The sequence below is a fragment of the Arachis ipaensis genome, chromosome B6 (genome assembly GCF_059453495.1).
Source record: "Arachis ipaensis isolate K30076 ecotype BB chromosome B6, ASM5945349v1, whole genome shotgun sequence".
Classification (NCBI taxonomy): Eukaryota; Viridiplantae; Streptophyta; class Magnoliopsida; order Fabales; family Fabaceae; genus Arachis; species Arachis ipaensis.
Window position 1 is genome coordinate 39,445,715 of NC_142441.1, and position 17,614 is coordinate 39,463,328.

The 17,614-nt window shown below is 39.0% G+C and overlaps 1 protein-coding gene across 1 annotated transcript in view; it reads right to left on the reverse strand.

The window, feature by feature from the left end:
- Nucleotides 1-7,422: 7,422 nt before the first annotated feature.
- Nucleotides 7,423-17,614, reverse strand: part of LOC148555225 (uncharacterized) — a 41,539-nt gene continuing 31,347 nt past the window's right edge. The window contains exon 3 of the mRNA XM_088490621.1: nucleotides 7,423-8,216. Coding sequence (XP_088346747.1) covers nucleotides 7,423-8,216 — 794 coding nt within the window. The remainder of the gene's footprint in view (nucleotides 8,217-17,614) is intronic.

Sequence of the window (17,614 nt, forward strand, 5' to 3'; positions counted from 1 at the left end):
GAAAGAGATCTTGAGTCATAAAAAGGATTGGAGAGAAACAGAAAGAGTTCTCCTCACTGAAGAATGCAGTGCAGTCATTCTGAAGAGCTTTCCTGAAAAGCTTAAAGACCCTGGGAGTTTTCTGATACCATGCATATTAGAAGGTAATTGCACCAAGACAGCTTTATGCGATCTTGGGGCAAGCATCAACCTAATACCTGCATCCACTATCAGGAAGCTTGGCTTAACTGAAGAAGTTAAACCAACCCGGATATGTCTCCAACATGCTGATGGTTCCACTAAATACCCATCAGGCGTGATTGAAGACATGATTGTCAGAGTTGGGCCATTCGCCTTTCCCACTGACTTTGTTGTGCTGGAAATGGAGGAGCACAAGAGTGCTACTCTCATTCTAGGAAGACCCTTCCTAGCAACTGGACGATCCCTCATTGACGTCCAACCGGGGAAAATAACCCTGAGAGTCAATGATGATGAATTTAAACTGAACGCTGTCAAAGCCATGCAGCATCCAGACACATCAAAAGACTACATGAAAGTTGATCTTATCGACTCCTTGGTAGAAGAGGTCAACATGGCTGAGAGTCTTGAATCAGAGTTGGAAAACATCTTTAAAGATGTTCAGCCTGATTTAGAGGATTCAGAGGACATGAAAGAGCCTCTGAAATTTCTTCTGAAAGAGGAAAAACCTCCTAAACCCGAGCTCAAGCCATTACCACCATCCTTGAAATATGCGTTTCTGGGAGAAGGTGACACTTTTCCAATGATTATAAGCTCTGCTTTAAATTCACAGGAAGAGGAGGCACTTATTCAAGTGCTAAGGACACACAAGACAGCTCTTGGGTGGTCCATAGGTGGCCTTAAGGGCATAAGCCCAGCTAGATGCATGCACAAAATCTTATTGGAGGATAATACCAAACCAGTGGTTCAACCACAGAGGCAGCTAAATCCAGCCATGAAAGAAGTGGTGCAGAAAGAGGTCACCAAATTACTAGAGGTTGGGATTATTTATCCTATTTCTGATAGCCCCTGGGTGAGCCCTGTCCAAGTCGTCCCAAAAAAGGGAGCCATGACAGTGATTCATAATGAAAAAAATGAACTGGTTCCTACAAGAACAGTTACAGGGTGGCGCATGTGTATTGACTACAGAAGGCTCAATACAGCCACCAGAAAGGATCATTTTCCTTTACCATTCATAGACCAGATGCTAGAAAGACTAGCAGGTCATGATTATTACTGCTTTTTGGATGGCTACTCAGGCTATAACCAGATTGCAGTAGATCCCCAGGATCAAGAGAAAACAGCATTCACATGTCCATCTGGAGTGTTTGCTTATAGAAGGATGCCATTTGGGCTATGTAATGCGTCTGCAACCTTCCAGAGATGCATGCTCTCTATTTTCTCTGATATGGTGGAAAAATTTCTGGAAGTCTTCATGGATGACTTCTCAGTATATGGAGACTCATTCAGCTCCTGTCTTGATCACCTAAAACTTGTTCTGAAAAGATGCCAAGAGACCAACCTAGTTTTAAACTGGGAAAAATATCACTTCATGGTGACTGAGGGGATTGTCCTTGGGCATAAAATCTCAAACAAGGGAATAGAGGTAGATCAAGCAAAAATAGAGGTAATTGAAAAATTGCCACCACCTGCCAATGTTAAGGCAATCAGAAGCTTTCTGGGGCATGCAGGATTCTATAGGAGGTTTATAAAGGATTTTTCAAAAATCGCAAAACCTCTAAGTAATCTGCTAGCTGCTGACACGCCATTTGTGTTTGACACAGAGTGTCTGCAGGCGTTTGAAATGCTGAAAGCTAAGCTGGTCACAGCACCAGTCATTTCTGCACCAGACTGGACGTTACCATTTGAGCTAATGTGTGATGCCAGTGATCACGCCATTGGTGCAGTATTTGGACAGAGGCATGACAAGCTTCTGCATGTCATTTATTATGCTAGTCGCATTTTAAATGATGCCCAGAAAAATTACACAACCACAGAAAAAGAATTACTTGCAGTGGTTTACGCCATTGACAAGTTCAGATCATACTTAGTAGGATCAAAAGTGATTGTGTATACTGATCATGCTGCTCTTAAATATCTACTCACAAAGCAGGATTCAAAACCCAGGCTCATCAGATGGGTGTTGCTTCTGCAAGAGTTTGATATAGAAATAAGAGACAGAAAAGGGACAGAGAACCAAGTTGCTGATCATCTGTCCCGGATAGAGCCAGTAGAAGGGACGCCCCTCCCCTCTCTTGAGATCTCTGAGACTTTTCCGGATGAGCATTTATTTGCCATTCAGGAAACACCATGGTTTGCCGATATTGCAAACTATAAAGCTGCAAGGTTCATACCCAAGGAGTACAACAGGATACAAAAGAAGAAATTAATTACTGATGCAAAGTACTACTTGTGGGATGAACCCTATCTCTTTAAGAGATGTGCAGACAGAATAATCCGTAGGTGTGTGCTTAGAGAAGAAGCACAGAGGATCCTATGGCACTGCCATGGATCCCAATATGGAGGCCATTTCGGAGGTGAGCGAACAGCCACCAAGGTCCTCCAATGTGGCTTCTATTGGCCCACACTCTATAAAGATTTCCGAGAGTTTGTATGTAACTGTGACAGCTGCCAAAGAGCTGGCAATCTGCCTCATGGTTACGCCATGCCTCAACAAGGAATCTTGGAGATTGAGTTGTTTGACGTATGGGGGATTGACTTCATGGGACCTTTCCCACCATCATACTCAAACACTTATATTCTGGTGGCAGTTGACTATGTATCAAAATGGGTTGAGGCCATTGCCACACCCACCAATGATACTAAGACAGTGCTGAAGTTCCTCCAGAAACATATCTTTAGCAGATTTGGTGTCCCTAGAGTACTAATCAGTGATGGGGGCACTCACTTCTGCAATAAACAGCTTTACTCTGCCATGGTTCAGTATGGAATTCGCCACAAGGTGGCTACTCCATATCATCCACAAACTAATGGGCAAGCTGAAGTCTCTAACCGAGAATTAAAGAGAATCCTAGAACGGACAGTAAATACCCGTAGAAAGGATTGGGCACGGAGCTTGGATGATGCTCTGTGGGCTTACAGAACAGCATTCAAGACCCCTATAGGGACCTCTCCATACCAACTGGTGTATGGAAAGGCATGTCACCTGCCCGTGGAACTGGAACATAAGGCCTACTGGGCAACCAGATTCCTAAACTTTGATGCCAAATTAGCAGGAGAAAAAAGATTGCTCCAGCTAAATGAGCTAGAGGAGTTCAGATTCACAGCTTTCGAAAATGCCAAGCTTTATAAAGAGAAATAAAAAAAGTGGCATGACAGAAAGCTGTCATCTAGAATCTTTGAACCAGGACAGAAGGTTCTGCTGTTCAACTCTAGACTCAGGCTATTCCCCGGGAAATTGAAATCCCGGTGGAGGGGACCATACGTGATTACAAGCGTATCACCATATGGTTATGTAGAGCTTCAAGATATTGACTCTGACAAGAAGTTCATTGTTAATGGACAGAGAATCAAGCACTATCTTGAAGGCAATGTTGAGCAAGAATGCTCAAGGTTGAAGCTAGATTAAAAGCTCAGCAAGGTCCAGCTAAGGACATTAAAGAAGCGCTTGTTGGGAGGCAACCCAATTTTTATTTATTTTCATGGTTTTTCATGTTTTATTAGGTTCATGATCATGTGGAGTCACAAAATAAATATTAAAAATTGAAAACGGAATCAAAAACAGCAGAAGAAAAATCACACCCTGGAGGAAGCACCTGTCTGGCGTTCAACGCCAGAACAGAGCATGGTTCTGGCGCTGAACGCCCAAAATGGGCAACATCCTGGTGCTGAACGCCCCGAACAAGCATGGTTCTGGCGTTCAACGCCAGAAATGGCTAGTAAATGGGCGTTGAACGCCCAAAATGGGCACCAACCTGGCGCTGAACGCCCAGAGTTGTGTGCAAGGGCATTTTGCATGCCTAAATTGGTGCAGGAATGTAAATACCTTGACACTTCAAGATCTGTGAACCCCACAGGATCCCCACCTTCCCTCCTCATAATCCTAGTTTTTTTTCCACATCTTCTTCTTCATCTATTCCTTCTTCTTTTGCTCGAGGACGAGCAACATTCTAAGTTTGGTGTGGTAAAACAATTATGTGAAGGATCTATAGCTCAGTGGTAGAACATGTGGCTGCAAATCAAGAGATCCCTGAGATACCTCAGGGGATGCACTTCCTTCCAATATGGTAGAACATGTGGCTGCAAATCAAGAGATCCCTGAGATACCTCAGGGGATGCACTTCCCTCCACATAATTATTGGAAGCAACTGAGGATAGAAATACCAAAAAATCACTAGGAATCAAGCCACAAAGGCAAGGAAGAGGCAATAAAAGAGCTCAAGAACATCATTGGTTCCTCAAGAAGGAAATGCCATCATCACTAAGGTGGACTCGTTCCTTGTTCTTACTTTCTCTGTTTTTTGTTTTCTCTATGTTAAGTGCTTATCTATGTTTGTGTCTTCATTACATGATCATTAGTAGTAATTAGTGTTTATTTTGATTTTATCCCCAATTAAGTTATAGTCTATTTTTCTCATCATCAGCAAACATGAATAAAATAGTAGATCTTTTGAATAAGAGGCAATAAAATTTCGAGTTTTTAATAAGAAAAATTCTAATTAGTAACATGTGGTGGCAATGCTTTCTGTCTTCTGAATGAATGCTTGAACAGTGCATATGTCTTTTGAATTTGTTGTTTAAGACTGTTAAATATGTTGGCTCTTGAAAGAATGATGAACATGAGACATGTTATTGATAATCTAAAAAATCATAAAATTGATTCTTGAAGCAAGAAAAACCAGCAAAGAACAAAGCTTGCAGAAAAAAAATATATATATATATAATAAAATAGGGGAAAAAAAATAGAAAGAAAAAGAAAAAGCAAGCAGAAAAAGCCAAAAGCTCTTAAAACCAAGAGGCAAGAGCAAAAAGCCAATAACCCTTAAAACCAAAAGGCAAGGACAAATAAAAAGGATCCCAAGGCTTTGAGCATCAGTGGATAGGAGGGCCTAAAGGAATAAAATCCTGGTCTAAGCGGCTAAACCAAGCTGTCCCTAACCATGTGCTTGTGGCGTGTAGGTGTCAAGTGAGAACTTGAGACTGAGCGGTTAAAGTCAAGGTCCAAAGCAAAAAGAAGAGTGTGCTTAAGAAACCTGGACACCTCTAATTGGGGGCTTTAGCAAAGCTGAGCCACAATCTGAAAAGGTTCACCCAATTATGTGTCTGTGGCATTTATGTATCCGGTGGTAATACTGGAAAACAAAGTGCTTAGGGCCACGGCCAAGACTCATAAAATAGCTGTGTTCAAGAATCATCACACTTAAATAGGAGAATCAATAACACTATCTGAATTCTAAGTTCCTATAGATGCCAATCACTCTGAGCTTCAATGGATAAAGTGAGATGCCAAAACTGTTCAGAAGCAAAAAGCTACTAGTCCCGCTCATCTAATTAGACTCTGAGCTTCACTCAAAAACTCTGAGATATTATTGCTTCTCAACCTATTAGTCTTCTATTTTATTTGTCTAGTTGCTTGAGGACAAGCAACAGTTTAAGTTTGGTGTTGTGATGAGCGGATGTTTTATACGCTTTTTGGGGTTAATTTCATATAGTTTTGAGTATGTTCTAGTTAGTTTTTAGTCTATTTTCATTAGTTTTTAGGAAAAATTCATATTTCTGGACTTTACTATGAGTTGTGTGTTTTTCTGTAATTTCAGGTATTTTTCTGGCTGAAATTGAAGGAGCTGAGCAAAAATCTGATTCAGGCTGAGAAAGGACTGCTGATGCTGTTGGATTCTGACCTCCCTGCACTCAAAGTGGATTTTCTGGAGCTACAGAACTCGAAATGGCATGCTTCTAATTGCGTTGGAAAGTAGACATCCAGGGATTTCCAGCAATATATAATAGTCCAAACTTTGCACAAGGATAGACGATGTAAACTGGCGTTCAATGCCAGTTCTCTGCCCAATTCTGGCGTCCAGCGCCAGAAAAGGATCAAAAGCTGGAGTTGAACGCCCAAACTGGCACAAAAACTGGCGTTCAACTCCACAAATGGCCTCTGCACGTGAATTGCTTAAATCTCAGCCCCAGCACACACCAAGTGGGCCCCAGAAGTGGATCTCTGCATCATCCATCATAGTTTACTCATTTTTTGTAAACCTAGGTTACTAGTTTAGTATTTAAACAACTTTTAGAGACTTATTTTGGATCTCATGACATTTTAGATCTGAACTTTGTACCCTTTGACAGCATGAGTCTCTAAACTCCATTGTTGGGGGTGAGGAGCTCTGCTGTGTCTCGATGAAGTAATGCAAGTATTTCTGTTTTCCATTCAAACACGCTTGTTCCTATCTAAGATGTTCATTCGCGCTTAACTGTGATGAAGGTGATGATCCGTGACATTCATCACCTTCCTCAAACCATGAACGTGTGCCTGACAACCACCTCCGTTCTATATCCGATTGAATGAGTATCTCTTAGATTCCTTAATCAGAATCTCCGTGGTATAAGCTAGAACTGATGGCGGCATTCATGAGAATCCAGAAAGTCTAAACCTTGTCTGTGGTATTCCGAGTAGGATTCAATGATCGAATGACTGTGACGAGCTTCAAACTCGCGAGTGCTGGGCGTTAGTGACAGACGCAAAAGGATGAAGAATCCTATTCCAGTATGATCGAGAACCGACAGATGATTAGCCGTGCTGTGACAGAGCATGTGAGCATATTCTTCACTGAGAGGATGGGATGTAGCCATTGACGACGGTGATCCCCTACATACAGCTTGCCATAGGAGGACGTGCGTGCGTGAATTAGAAGACAGAGGAAAGCAGAGATTCAGAAGACAAAGCATCTCCAAAACTCCAACATATTCTCCATTACTGCATAACAAGTAACCTTTAATTTATGCTCTCTTGGTTATTCGCAATTCAACTGATAAACATATTTGACTTCCTGACTAAGATTTACAAGATAACCATAGATTGCTTCAAACCAACAATCTCCGTGGGATTCGACCCTTACTCACGTAAGGTATTACTTGGACGACCCAGTGCACTTGCTGGTTAGTGGTACGAGTTGTGAAAAGTGTGATTCACAATTCGTGCACCAGTGGCCACACCAAACTTGCTTCTTAGCAAGTTGTTTAACTCATGATGAAGCATTTGCAATTAAATTCCCAGAGAAACTAAGAACTCTTCAAGCTAAAAAAAAAAACTAACATTAAAAGTTATAAACTAAGAACTAACCAAACTAAAGATTTAAGCAATTAACACTAAGACTAGAAAGCTGTAAAAGGAAAGGATAAGGATGTTGGGGTGTCTCCCAACTAGTGCTTCTTTAACGTCACTAGCCTGATGGTTCTTCCACTTCAGCTGAGGTTGTAGTTCACCCTGTGCTCCTCCAACGATTCCCCTAAGTAGTGCTTAAGCCTATGGCCATTGACAGTGAAAGTCCTCTGTACTTTTTCATCCATGAGTTCCACATGACCATAAGGTGAAACCTTAGTTAATGTGAAAGGTCCTGACCACCTTGATTTCAGTTTCCCTAGGAAGAATTTGAGTCTTGAGTTATAAAGGAGAACTCTTTGCTCTTCTGCAAAGTCCCTTTTTACCAGCCTTTGATCATGCCATTTCTTTGTCTTCTCTTTATAAATCTTTGCATTTTCATAGGTTTGAGTTTTGAATTCATCCAATTCATTCAGCTGCAACAACCTTCTTTCACCAGCAGCCTGATTGTCAAAGTTTAGCATCTTTAGAGCCCAAAATGCTCTATGCTCAAGCTCCACAGGCAAATGACAAGCTTTTTCGTATACCAATTGGTATGAAGACATGCCAATTGGTGTCTTAAAAGCTGTTCTATAAGCCCATAAAGCATCATCTAACTTCTTGGACCAATCTTTCTTTGAGGTCCCAGCAGTCTTCTCAAGAATCCTCTTGAGCTCCCTGTTTGAAATTTCTGCTTGACCATTGGTTTGTGGGTTGTATGGTGTGGCTACTTTATACTTAACACCATATTTGAAGAGGATGGTCTCTAGTTGCGTGTTGCAAAGGTGACTTCCCCCATCACTTATGAGAGCTCTTGGCACCCCAAACCTACTAAATATGTTTTTCCTCAAGAAGTTGATCACCACTTTGTTGTCATTGGTTGATGTTGCTATAGCTTCTACCAACATGGATACATAGTCCCATAAAGTCAATTCCCCATACATCAAATAGCTCTAATTCCACGATGAAATTCTGTGGCATTTCATTCTTCTTGGGTAGGCTGCTAGCTCTTTGACACTCATTACATCTTGTCACAAACTCCTTTGCATCTTTGAAGATGGTAGGCCAGAAAAATCCACACTGCAAAACCTTGGCTGCAGTCCTTTCTCCACTAAAGTGCCCTCCACAGGTAGATCCATGGCAATGTGATGAATCCATATTTTACGATATATTTTGGTTTGATTTGAGTGGATTCCATCACATAAACCCACATTTATTCACCTAAATAGCATGCTTTTGATATTTCTTCCTAAATTGTGCGTGAAAGTGAAAACATGCTCTTTTGTGCTTAATTTAGTCAATTTTATTCACTTTAATCCCATTTGGTATCTTGATGTATTTGTTAAGTGATTTTCAGATTTCCAAGGCAAGAATGAGTTGAAGAAGTGAGGAAAAGAGCATGCAAAAGGAAAGAATTCAAGAAATAAAGGATTTGGAAAGCTGCCAGCCCTGACCTCTCTGTACTAAAATGGTCATAACTTGAGCTACAAAGGTCCAAATGAGGCGGTTCTAGCGGCATTGGAAAGCTAACATCTGGGGCTTCAAAATTATATCAATTTGCTATAGTGGACATAAGTCTAAGTGTGCGTACGCACAGGTACTTGTGCGTACGCACAAGTCAGGATTCAACATGTGTGCGGACGCGCACATCTGTGCGTCCGCACAGGTCCCTGCACGTGACCTCATTAATTGCAACTCACTGGCAGCGATTTTTGGGTCTCCAAAACCCATTCCAACTCATTTTTTTAAGCTATTTAAGGCCAAATTGAAAAAGGATGGGGGGGGGGGGAGAGCAATTAGGTTTAGCTTTTATAATGTTTTCTCTTAGTTTCTAGAGAGAGAAGCTCCCCCCTCTCTCTAGAATTAGGGTTTCTTAGTTTAATTTCCTTTAATTTCAGCATTTAATTCTTGTTTTAGTGTAGGTTCATTTATGTTTCTATGCTTTCTTGTCTTTATCTTCTTCATCTCTTTTGTTATTTTCTCTTTTATGTTGATTTTCATATTATGAACACTTTTGTTATTTTAATTCTAATTAATGCAAATTTATGTTTTCATGTCATTTATTGCTTTCTTAAGTTGTCATTGTCATTTCCTTGCTTTGGTAGTTTTAGAATTTATTTTAATGTAATTTAATATTATTTTATTTTCATGCACACCAAGTGTTTGATAAAATGCTTGGCTTAGTTTTTACTTAGTTTTTCTTCACTATTGGCTTGAAATTGTTGACTTTGGTGATCCTTGAGTCATTGATGTCCATTCTTGTTTGATATATTAGAGTAGTTAATTGATTTGGTTTTCCTTGTCTCTATGTGACCCCTTAGTGTTGACATAGGACTTAGGGATTGGAATTAACTATGCCTATTTGACTTATCTTCGATGTAGGATTGACTAAGTGGGATTAACTCTTCATAATCATCATATGTTTGTGGTCAATAACTAGGATAGGTAGCCTTAGCCTTCAATTACTTGCCATGAGGTTTCTTGCATTTTAAGTTTTCTTTACTTGCATTTAATTGCTTTGACTTTATTGTGTTGACTTTTATTTGCTTTGATGTTTAATTTCTTGCATGTTTAATTTTCACACTCTTGGTTGAGAAATTGGATGTTTGGGTGGAATTGAGTTGTGGATGTCCATTCCGCATTGTGTGAGAATGGTTAATTGATTTGGTTTCCATTGACGCTAGTCTTTCACTAAGTAATTAGTGAGTTGCCTAGGACTTATGGATTGAGATCAATTACACCTTTTGACTAATTCTCAAGGAGGATTGACTAGTTTGTATTGCTTCCACACAATTGCCATATTTGTGGTCCAAAACTAGGATAGGAAGCCTAGATTACCAACTTCTTGCCAAGAGTTGCCATTTGCATTTCTTGCATGTTCCTTTACTTTCTTGCTATTTACATTTTTTGCTCTCTTGCTTTCATTTCCCAATCTCCCATGCTCTCTCCTTCATAGCCAATAATTGTACATTTCATTGCAACTCCTAGGAAGATGACCCGGGAGCTAAACACTCTCGGTTTATATTTTTTTATTTGAATTTAACATTTGATTTGGGAATTAATAGTTGGTCTAGACTATACTTTCAACGATGGAATTTTATATTTTGAAATTTTAGATCCATGATAAATTCTCTTTATCACAATGCCAAAGGACCTCTTGTCCTTCCTCATAAGAAATGCATCTTCTTAATATTCCATCAGCACACCTCTTGAAGAGGTATGGTTTATCCCATATGAAATGCTTGGCATTATTGATCAGCTTCCTTCTTAAGTGCTTGTTGATGTTGGAAGGTAGCTCTCCAATGGCCTTGAAGTTGTCTATGTCTGCGAACCATGGAGCCTCTTGAAGTACCAACAATTGCTCACCTGGAAAGCTTTTATTTACACCAGGGCTGTGAGCTCCATTGTCCATATGTAGGATCATTGATAGGTGGTCTGCCACCTTATTTTCTGCTCCACTTCTGTCCTTAATTTCAATGTTGAACTCCTGGAGTAATAGGATCCATCTGATCAATCTCGGCTTGGACTCTTGCTTAGTTAGCAAGTATTTGAGTGTTGTATGGTCAGTAAAAACAACTATTTTAGAGCTATTGAGGTAAGACCTGAATTTGTCAAAAGCAAAGACTATAGCAAGGAGCACACGACGCGCAAACGTTGCTGATGCGTACGCGTCATATATTGTGTGCGTGAAAAATACAAATTTAATAGAGAGTTGGGCAGGAGTAGTGCTGGTGGCATGCCTTGCGCACAAACAAGTCCACGCGTACGCGTCCATCACGCGCACGCGTCGCTTGCGTTTTCACCAGTCCATGCATACGCGACCCCCACGCGTACGCATGACTTTGAAAATTGGTGTAAATGGGTGTATGGCCAGAGAGTTATGATGGTGTGGCGGTGGAACTGTACTGGGAGCACAAGCCCTATCACGCGTACGCGTCGTTTTCCCACCAAGGCCATCCACGCGTGTGCATCTCTGATGCGCACGCGTCGTATATAATTTTGGCACATGTGCATATCAAACAGAGAGTTGTGCATGCGCGAGGCTGCGTTCGCGCCAATCGCCCAACCACTATCATGTGTACGCGTCCTAGACGCGTCCGTGTCCCCTGAAAATAGCGCGATCTACGCGTACGCGTGATGCACGCGTACGTGTCGCATGCGACGCACAATTTATCCACTTTAGAGCCTGATTTCAAATCTCCTCCCCCATCATAATTCTTTTCAATCCTAATTATTTCTTCCTTTTTCTTTCTTTCTTCTTCCTTATTCTTTCTTACTTTCTATTACTTTCTTCTTTCCTTTTTCATCTTTCTCATCAGGTTTCTTTTTTTCTTCTCTCTCCTTTACTCTCTTATTCTTCATTTAATTATTGTATTTAATTATTTTTCTTTCTTCTCAATTTTATCTTAGCTTAATTCCTTTTGGTTTCTTTTTCATTCCTTTTTCATGCATTTTTATGTTGGTGTTGGAGCTTTATTTGGGTCTTATATTATTATACTTGAGCTTGTGGATATATTAGGAAGTGATTTGACAATTAATATTAATTTTTGGGTTGCATGCATATTTGGAGTTCTTACTTTCTCTAACAAATTTTACATGCATCCAAGTGTTTGTAAAAAGTCCGTATGGCATTGTGAATTCTTAATTATGCTATTCTTCTACACTACTGCCTGTTTTTCACAAAAATCTTGCAATCTTTTATTGATTAAATATAATTGTCAACACAAATGTAGTTGTTAGTTTGTTACATTTGATAATCAAATTGAGCTATTAATGCTTGATCTATGCTACTCATGCCCTTGTCGGCATACTGATAAACACCTTGCATCTAATTGCCTTAATATATCATGCTATATTTCCATTGATGTCCTAATTACATGGAGTCGCGACCATGTTTTTACAATATTCTTCTTTACCTTGGCATTGATTTCACTTGTATTTTCCTCCTTCCGGTTCTAACTATTTGATTTCATGCCCTTTTCTTTTCTCCCTTTTCAGGATGGCCACCAGGAAAGGTACAGAGAAAGCCTCTAACAAGCCACCGGCGAGGAGAAGAACGAAAAGAGCACTGGCTGCGGAACCATCCTCAACATCAGTCAAGCCATCCACAAGGCGGGTCAAGAGGATCATCAAGGTCGATAAAACCGAGAACGCCTTTTCAGCAAGGGACACTACGCGGTTCACTAACCGCTACTGTGAGCACCAAGGCCATGATTCTGTGGGATGATCAGTATGTCCCCAACGAAAAGTACATCAGACCCCCAGCAGCCACTACTAGCCAGACTGCAGACCCCATAAAGAGGTGAAGACTGTGGAGATGCTGTTATCAGGCCCCCTTTGTTCCTGACTGATGGCACCGAGGACGGTGCCAAGCTTTAAGTGTGGGGAGGTCGGTCAGTACCTGACTCCCAGAGGTAATTATTTTTTTTCTTAACACCAATAGGTTATTATTTTTTTTCTTTTGTTAGATAGGATAGATTGCATAATAATAAGTGTTTGCATCTATGTTCTACTCGGTTGAAAAATAATAAGTTTCTTTTCAAGACCCTATTTTTGAAAATTTCACTAATTCAAATTAAAATTCTATGTTGAACTTGTATGAAGATTGTAACTTGGAACATGGTTTAGAGCTAGAACACACAACCCAGTGAGATTTTAAGCCTAATTGTATGGTTACATGATTTAACCATTATTTTTATTCTTGTGTGTTTTCTCTCCTCTATGATTGCAATCTATGGTTTGTTCCGTTCTATATGTCCATTGTTTAATGTATTCATGCATATGTATGATTGAGGCCATCATTTGTTATTAGCTCACTATCCCAAATGGCCTACCATTCTAATTACCTTTATTCGCCACTTTGAGCCTTCTCTATCCCCTTTTGTTCTTTATGTTACCACATCACTAGTCTTAAGCGAAAAAATAATGAACTACCCCAATTGAATCTTTGGCTAGTTTAAGATAGGGATTGTGTGTCAAATTAAGTGTGGAAAACTATGGGAACTCTGGTTAATAAGAATGTGTATTGCTTAATTGATGAATATTAAGAATTTGAATGCTACTCGTGTGAAATTATGAAAACCAAATGCATTGATGTTGTAATGCTTTCAAAATAAATCTAAATTTAAGGGAATGAAAGCACCCCAATGTTAAGTTCAATAAAAAGATCAATGCATGTGAGATAAAATAGAAGAACATTTAAATACATGAGTAGGTGAAAAGAACAAAAAGTGAGACTATGGGTAGTTAGGCATGATTTTAGAAGCATAGGGAATGTATGTGCGTTAGGTGAGAACTTAGGTTAATCAAGGATTCAATTCTTAGCTCACTTGGCCATACATGTATCCTCACCCTTACCTAAGCCCCATTACAACCTTGAAAAAGACCTCATGATGTTTGCATGTGTGCACTAAATATTTGTTGATTGGTTAGATGAAGAACAAATTTTAACACATGAATAGAGGAGACTAGAGTGGATTACCCTATACACTTGAGTGATTAGAGTGCGTATACACTTCCAGTGAGGGTTCAATGCTTGACTCTATGTTCCTAGCTCTCATGAGCTATCTTCTCACAAGTTTACTTATCTTTTATTGTGTGATTTGAGTTAGTGGAATCTGAATTTTATTTGTCTTGGAGAACTTGTTCATTTCTTTAACCAAGTAGGTATAGACATTTCATCACATAGTTGCATTCATATGTATAGGTTACATTGCATTGCATGAGTCTTGTTGTCTCTATTCATTCTTTCTATCTCCTTGAGCTTAGCATGAGAACATGCTAATATTTAAGTGTGGGGAGATTGATAACCCAATATTTTGTGGTTTATCTTGAGCTAATTTGAGTGGTTTTTATCAACTCTTTACTCACTTATTCATATGATTTGCATGATTTTACAATTCCTTCCGAATTTTGTTCTATGGTTGAAAACTTGCTTCCTAAGCCTTTAAATTGTATATTTTAATTCTCCTTTTTACCATTCGATGCTGTGATCTGTGCGTTAAGTGTTTTCAGGCTTTATGGGGGCAGGAATGGCTTAAAGGATAGAAAGGAAGCTTGCAAAAATGGAAGGAACACAAAAAATAAAGGAGACAACTAGCGGGAATCGACATGTGTGCGTACCTAATGCGTACGCGTGAACTGGAGTTTGCACGACGACGCGTGCGCGTACCTGACGTGTACGCGTGACTAGCGCAGAAGACAAGCGACGCGAACACGTGACTGACGCGTACGCGTGACCAGAATTTTTGTCAATCGACGCGTACGCGTGAATGACGCGTACGCGTGACATGCGCCATGTGCAGAAATCACAGAAAATGCTGGGGGCGATTTTGGGCTGAGTTTAGACCTAGTTGTCGGTCCAGAAACACAGACTAAAGCCAGGGGACAAGCAGAGACTCAACACACAACATTCATTCATAATTTAGGTTTTAGTTGTAGTTTCTAGAGAGAGAGGATCTCTCCTCTCTCTAGGTTTTAGGATTTCTCTTAGTTTTAGGTTTATTTCTTCCCAAATTCCAGGTTCAATGTTCCTTCAATTTAGTTTCTCTTCTACTTTTAATTGTCTTAGCATTCTAGTTTATTTATCTTTCCAATTGACTTTATGAACTCTCCATGTTAGATTTGATTTCTTTATTTAATGCAATTTGAGGTATTTCATATTTATTATTTTAATTTAGCTTTTTACATTCTTAGCTTTGGTTGAGTAATTAGAGACTCTTGAGTTATCAAACTCCTTGTTGATTGATAATTGACAGTTGCTGGTTGATTTGGATCCCTCTAAAACTAGTTTTTCCTTAGGAGTTGACTAGGACTTGAGGAATCAAATTGATTAGTCCACTTGACTTTCCTTTATTTAGTAAGGGTTAACTAAGTGGGAGCAATGAACAATTCTCATCACAATTGATAAGGATAACTAGGATAGGACGTCTAATTCTCATACCTTGCCAAGAGTTTTTTAATTATTAATTTATTTTCTTGCAATTTACTTTTCTTGTTCCTTATTCAAAAACCCCAAAAAGTATACTTTTCCATAACCAATCATAAGCATACCTCCCTGTAATTCTTTGAGAGACGACCCGAGGTTTAAATACTTCGGTTATCAATTTTATTAGCGGTTTGTTACTTGTGACAACCAAATTTTTGTACTAAAGGATTCTTTGTTGGTTTAGAACTATACTAGCAACGGGAATTTATTGTGAATTCTTTACCAGCAAAGAATCCATTCGTCACCTGTGCGTACGCACACCCCTGTTTTCTCACATTTTACTTCTTTTCTTCTCTTCTCTCTACTTCTTCTCTTCTTCTCTTCTTCCACCCCTCTCTTCTCTTACTTTTACCCTCTTCTCTACTTGATTTACTTTGTTTTCTTTGCATTTTATTTCTACTTTAGTGATTATACTAGTTTTTCTTAGTTGTTTGTTAATTCAATAAGTTGCAAGTGTTTGCTTAATATTGATTGGGTTGCTTATTGATTGAATTTCATCAATGCACTTATACTTTGCCTTCAACCACTATCACCTAATTAGATTTGCACATTTATATTTTGTTGCATGTTAGGTGAAACTTTTATGAGTGCACATGAAATTTAGTGAATTGAATTGAATTGCTTGTTCATCATGGTTTTCGCGTCAATATAATCACATCACAAGGTCCTTATTCCTTGTTAATGCTTTGCATTTGTTTGAGTTGACTTGACTTGATTCTTATCAAGACTTGTCACTTTTTGTAACAAACACCTTAACCATGTGATTATTTGATTTTTCCTAAGGATGAATAAGTAGTTCCTTTTCATTAATGGATTGGTTATTATTTATTGTACTATTTTACATCAATCTTGAGCTTTAACTTGCACAATATCAATATCCAATATTCTTAATTCAATTCACTCTTGTTGCAATTTCCTAAGTTTGCTTGTGTTTGATTGATGCTCATTTATTGCTTGCTTCTTAGGCCATTTAGTTGAGGAACTCATGCTTACTTTTTCATTGTGTGGATGCCACGTTAGCCGGCCGTTGTATGTATTCCATACCACTATGCAAAATTCCTCAATTAGATGCTTATTTACTCTCTCCTTTACCTTTTTGTGCTACTTGCCCTATGAGTCCTAACTATACTTTGCTCTTCTTTTTGAGGATGAGACATAAAGGCAAGGAGTCGGGAGAGGATGAGGATACTGAGGAGGGAGATGCCGAGCATACATGGACTCGGCAATCTCCACACAACCCAAGCCACCGCATCCGCCAACTGAAGGTAGAGCTCTTGAGAGATATTCTCCCCGGATTTTGTTTGTGCACGAAGGGCCGTGCAACGCTTAAGTGTGGGGGAGGATTTGCCATTTTGGGGTGTAAACTTTCTTTTTCCAAACACCTTGCACTTTATTTTTATTTCTTTTAGTAGGTTTCTTGTATATATTTGGAGTGTTTTTGACTGTTGCATTGCATTTCCTTCTAGTATATATGTCTTAGACTATTCATAGTTTATATCTATTGCGTTTTGCATCTTTTTCTTAGTATATATTTTATAGATAGAAATTGTGACTGGATGACGTGAATAGTATAACACCTAGTTCAATTTTGTCCTAATTGTTCATGTTAATTTTTGCTTGTTGAAAATTAGGAATAGAACTAGGAAAGATTTTGAAATTGCATCCATCACAACATACATACATACATACATATAGCAAATAAGTTTTGGTAAAACAACAAAGAATTTTCAAGAAACCCCTTTTTAGGGCATTCCATTGATTAGATTTGAAACTTGTTTTTGAACTTGCTTGAAATATCTTTTTATGGAACATAGAAAAGAGCTTGAACAAATACCAAGTGAGATTTGAGCTTTAATTGTGTGGTTGCACATTTTCAGCCACAATTTTTTGTTCTTGTGTGATAAACTCCTTTTATGATTGTGATCTTAGATTTGCTTTAGTTTATATGTCTTATATTTGTTGTTTTGGACTGTATTTAGTATGATTGAGGCCATCTTTGTATAGCTCACTAACCCATATGGCAAACCCTTGTATCTATCGTTGTAAATCACTTTTTGAGCCTTTAATTCCCCTTTGTTCTCATTATAAGCACATCATTCACCCTAAGTGAAAAACCATTATGTCCATTGATTGTATCTTTGATTAGCTTGGGTTTGAGTGTGTTTGTTAATCAAGTGTGGGGGGAATTTGTGGAAAACATTGGTAGTTAGTTAGCTTTGGGTGTTCATTGAAAATATGGCAAAATGGGTAACTACTCATGCATCTATTGGTTAAAACATATGCATCTCTTTTTTTTGATAATAAGAAAA